Here is a 5,523-nt window from a genome sequence, read left to right as displayed (position 1 = left end):
CCTGAGTTTGTCGATCCAACCCACCGTCTTCCAACAGCAGGTACTACAAAGACACCACAAACAGTACACGTGTTTCTGGGTTTCTTGCACCAAATAATGATGAAAGTTTGAAGGCCACATTTTTGCACTTGACCGACCCGCACCGACCAGCTGGCTGGCTGACGTTAGCAGCTCACCGGAAACACAACAGTTCACTGAACAACTGGACTTCGACGGGTTCCGTTAATGCCATGTTTTGCTGTTCCTCTGTTTGCTTGCCATCTACTTCAAACATTACAAACATACCCGTTTCAGTGCCGCCGCAGTCTGCTGGTCGACCAAAAGATGGAGGAGTGTAGTACCTCGTCTGACCCCGAGGGGTCGCTGCAGAGACACGAGACAAACACGTGGTAAGATCCAGTTACACGGCGGCACAACTTAACCGGAAAAAACGGTGATGTGTTGTAAACTGTGTTGTGTTCAAACAAGCCTCTGTATTTCTAACAGGGCAGGTTGTATTATATCTTCAAGTCGCTGCTCTGATAAAGTTCAGAAACAGGAGACCGACCTGCTCACAGGTCCGTTATTACAACCTCGACCACGAGGCAGGGTCAACATAGCCAGGATATCTGTCCTTATCGAGCTGAACTTAACCCAACAAACGAGGTCACGTGATCTGGTCAACAACACGTCAACACCGGGTTTCACAACCTATCACGAGCGCGTTCACACAAAAAGAGGAGGAGCTTGTATCGTCTGACCAATCACAGACAAGGACAGGTGTACTGACAGCTGAGCTACCTATTTAAAAAACGAGGAGCAAACTGTAATTAAAAAAACAAAAACCATAAGGAAGTTAAACACATAATCCACACTGGTCTTTTCATTGGATTTTGTGACAATTAATTAGGTTGTGAAGTTAAAGTTTTGCTGTTGAGGATCATACATTCTTGATATGGCTGTTTTAAGAACACGTTTTGCTGATTTTATGGCTTTCAGCCAGTGCTAACACATAATCATTTAAAAAAAAAAAAGACTTTCCAAATCGTCATTCTGATATGGATACCTCTTGATATGAAGGGATTATTTATGCAAGGATGTGCCCTAGTACAACTATTAGAGGCTGGTCGAGTGCTTTGGTGTTTGGAAAGCTGATGTGTGTCCTCCGCTCCTCCAGGGGGCGACGTTCAAGGCGGTGGGTCTGTCCTCTGGATCAACGGATGACAAGAAGAAGAGACTGACGTTGTGGAGGCTAACCTGGAGCTCCGTAAAGACTGTGGAGCAGCATGGAGACCAAACAGCCTGGGTTTCTGAACGCGGTTCCTCCCTACGGACATGTCATATGCAGCGAGAAATGGAGGAATTCATCACTTATTCAAAGCTTAAAAGGTAATTAATTATTTCCGTGAAACAGTTCAGTACCAAACGTAGAGCGCGAGTTGCTGTCTGTTCTGTATAAGTAGCCTGGAGACACTCGCACCACAACGCTGTCTAAATTAGTGTTAAACGTTGTTCGGCTTTAAAGGAAACACCTTGTACAATCCGACTGTTGATGTTTTCAATTTCAAGGTTCAGACTTTAATTCGGCATACATGCCATCATCATCATCATCATCATCATCATCATCACCACCACCACAACTGTGTGGGAAAATTGGACATGTTACAAAATAGTCTGAAAGTGGTACTAACTGAACATCAAAACAGATGTTATATTACTGTCTTTCAATGAGCAGCTTTGGAGCTTTTTAAGCGTGAAAGGCCAAGACCACAAAAAATAAAGTAACATTACTTTATATTACCTTTACATGTTATTTTGAGTGCGTTTTGTTTGCAGCACTAACTTTTAAGCGGTGAATAACACTTTTATATACACAAATTCAGAAAAAAACGCCTCCAAGCTCACTGTCAGCATTTGCTGGCTTTCTCTTCTGTCATAAAAAACTAAATGTTTGTGTCTGCCAGTTTGTAGAAAAAAATATTCGGAATAAATTCATAAATGTCTCATTTTGGGCTCTGGGAAATTGTGCTAGGTATTTTTTTTTTATTTTTTTTTTTACAGATTTGTGTTACATTATGGATCATTAAAGTATTTGGGAAGTTAGAGACTGATTAGTAGCTGCCTTAGTTAGATAAGAGTAACTGGACAGACTTAACTAAGGGTTATAAATAACATGCAGCACCTCTTCACTTCTTTGTTTGAAATATGTACTTTTTATTATTTAATGTCTGCTTTTTGTGGCCTCTAATATGTGATGTTGTTTATTTTGCTTGCTGTAAAATGAAAAGTTAAATGTTCCTGTGTGCATCTTTACTCAAAGATGAATGTTTTCACAGTCTCAGTATTCCTAAACAAGCCCGTTTTCTGCTGCAGGTGGAGGAGTGAAAATCCTCTTTGAGAATGAGCTGACTGTGGCAGATTTCCACCTGCCCAATAGAAGCAGCGTCTTGTACGTATCGGAGTGCGACATCATAGCGGGGAACAGCTACAAGAGGAAGCTGGTTCGCTACAGAAATGTAAGTTTAAAGAACGAGACGCCTGACGAAACAGTTTTGCTAAAAGCTTCTCTGTGCTGTTTCTTTGTGACGTGAGCGGTGGTCTTCATGGTTTTAAGGCCTACAGCAGTTTCCAGCAGCTGGTGTTGGTGGAGAAGACCCGACTCAGTGAGCAGTACTTCCCTGCCGTGCAGAGGTTTGTGGTGTTCGAGCTGGGTCTGTCTCTGCTGCCGGTGAGCGGGCAGGCCGAGGCTTCACAGCTCATCACTCAAATCGTAAGTATTTCATAATATTCAACACAGTAGAGCTGCAGACTGTCATCATTACTGTTGTATTTTAGGCTGAAGTTTATATATATCTCAACCTGCGGGTGAAGGGTAGATATTGATTGTTCATTTATGAAACCTGAGTCCCAGTCAGCTGTCTCCTTCTGAGGGAATAAAAGAGTCATGTACAGACGCTGAGAGTAAAAGAGATTTTGCTCACAGCAGCAGAGTTCGTGTCTGTAGCTGATTTTCAAACTTGCTGTCGTCGTCTCCAGGTTCACGGGGAGGGCAGAGAGAACCCCTTCAGGAGGCAGAGCTCCTTTCGCTTGTTGGACCCGTTGGTCCTGGCTCTGGTGCAGCAGGTCCCCGGGGTGGGCAGGGTCAAAGCTCTGGCCCTGCTGCAGAACTTCTCCAGCATCCAGCAGCTCTGCAACGCCAGCCCCGCGGAGCTGGAAGCCATCGTGGGTCAGGCTGGAGCTCAGCAGGTCCACAGCTTCTTCCACAGACACACTGCAGTGGGACCGTGAGGGCCACGGGGAGGAGAAACACTGCGGCTCACACGGACACACGTTGTTTAAAGCTTGCAGCGCTGAAAGTCCAACATGGCAGTGTGCAAACATTTAGACATGATGTTTGTTTACTGTTGACTCTTTGGGACGTGACGTTCAGTTGCCAGTTTGGGAAACATAACGAACTCAGAGTAAAGATGGGACCACAGACTCTATGTCAAAGTGTTCGTAGCTTCAGGTCTGAAAAATGGTTCCGATGCAGAAGTGCCTTAAGCTGCAATACCACCGAGTGCCACTAGAGGTCGGCTCCAAAAAGCCTCCAGCTCCATCGACTCCCATTCAACTTCTGTCATAAAATTCGCAGTCTTTCGGGAGGTCCATCTGAAAATAATCCCTCATTAATGAGAAAATAAGATTCAAAAAGACCTGTTTTTGGGGGCGTGTCTGTTTGATTGACATGCCTGTGGTGCAGTCAGGTTACAGCTATCGGTGGGCGGGACGTAGTATGGTCAGGTTTACAATCAGATTCACCTCCCCCAGCTCATCCAAATATGGTCACTTCCTGCTCCAAACCGCTCCGAACTACCAAAGATGGTGACGGACAGAATCTGAACTGGAGGATTCATAACGTTCACAAACCAACGATGACATCACTGTTGGTTGATGACATCACTGATGGTTGATGACATCACTGATGGTTGCTGCTTGGATGCGACGCATGTGTACGGAGAATATATTACAAAGTCGGTGGATATTTGACATATTTTGTGATTAAAAGTGAAATGTAGTCTCTTTCTCTGGGTGCATGATTTCTATATATGCGTGATGAAGCAAAGCGTTGATGATGAGGTGGTTCTGTATGTCCTCTCAGACATGTCACCATCACGCAAGTTTTTCTAATTCATGAGATCATGAAGAGCTGAAATTTTACTGCACAATACGGCTGTAGGAAAATTCTGACAATCATCAAAAGGACACATCATATGGAAAATTTCATACCAATTCATCAACTATTTCACAGAATACTTGTAAGATTTGGCCCCCAGGTGGCGCTAGATGAAAAGTCAGAGGACCAACAGTCAGTGGAATTCATCCTCTGGGGACCTGGAACATCTGCAGGAAAATCTACATGCATTTTGCATCTAAAATAAATTAAGATCAACTATAAGTTCCTCATTTTTCATCCGTGTGCAAGTTTTGTTATTTTATTCATTTATTTAGAATGAATATTTTGTGAATGAATATGTTAAATTAAGCCTTGGTTGGAGGTTTGTGAAACATTAATGCCTGCTCAGTAAGTTTTCCGCCCCTCATTCAGTATTAATGTCGTGCAGTGTACTGAACAGGATGGTTAATGTGTTTTTGAGTGTTGGAACAAGCTGTTCTCTGAAACATTTTTAATGTATGTAGATTTTATATCGTGACCTGAATTAATGGTTTAAATGAGAGACTCCCCACAAATCGTTTTACCTACTGAACAGATTCGTCTACGACCAGTTTCTGGCTGAAATAAATTGTATAAATAGACATTTTGACTTCTACCAGCTTTATGTAAATAGTAATAATGAGTGAAGTAGCTGAGCTAATAAGTTAATATTGATAGGAGAGAACAAAAATGAAATATTTAACTTGAAATCTTCAGAGTGAGAAGTGTCGGGGACCACTGGTAGAAGACGACGTGTAAATCTTGAGGGTGATTATTGACTCTTTTCCAAATCCATACACGAATTGGTTATTCTTTTCTAATGGTGGTGGACTCGGTAAGTTTTGGGGGTCACACTTTATCTTCTTTTTCCATCATGACCCAACAGCTGAGGGGAAACTGCTAAACAACCATGTTCAAAGTGAAGTCACAATGAATTTAAGTGTTTCTCTTCAGTATAATTGTGGAAGCCTCCAAATTATTATTTGATGTCTGCAGCTTCATAAATTACATTCAAGACTGAACGTGAACAGAAACACAGATCAGATACAGACAGTTAAAATGTGTTTTATAAAGACCATCAAATGCAGCTCAGAATAGTTTTTAGAAGGTGGACGCAGAAAACTTTTCGGCTTTTTTGATGAATAAATTATCTAAATCATATCAATCTTTCACTGACTTGTTAATTCACCTCTACAGATACACATCAGGGCTGCAACTAAGCATTGGTTTCATTGTCGATTGATCAATCTACAATTTTTTCATTATTTGAGTAGATTTGGATCTACTACGTCAAAAACATTGGAAAAATGCAGATATAAATGTCTTGTCTTCTGCAAATTTCACTTCAT

General features: G+C 42.0%; 1 protein-coding gene across 1 annotated transcript; it reads left to right on the top strand.

Moving 5' to 3' along the window:
• The first annotated feature begins 1,230 nt into the window (after positions 1-1,230).
• Positions 1,231-3,725, top strand: faap24 (FA core complex associated protein 24). Its single transcript, XM_069719625.1, has 4 exons — positions 1,231-1,368; positions 2,353-2,495; positions 2,594-2,749; positions 3,016-3,725. The coding sequence occupies exons 1-4, from the start codon at positions 1,266-1,268 to the stop codon at positions 3,265-3,267; spliced, it is 654 nt and encodes a 217-aa protein (XP_069575726.1). The 5' UTR covers positions 1,231-1,265; the 3' UTR covers positions 3,268-3,725.
• The last annotated feature ends 1,798 nt before the right edge of the window (positions 3,726-5,523 follow it).

Source organism: Brachyistius frenatus, unplaced genomic scaffold, assembly GCF_029030835.1.
Source record: "Brachyistius frenatus isolate BFR_SWC_R1_liver_20210118 unplaced genomic scaffold, ASM2903083v1 Contig_219, whole genome shotgun sequence".
Taxonomy (NCBI): domain Eukaryota; kingdom Metazoa; phylum Chordata; class Actinopteri; family Embiotocidae; genus Brachyistius; species Brachyistius frenatus.
Note: the sequence above shows the minus strand (reverse complement) of the source record. Positions and strands in the feature narration are given on the sequence as shown.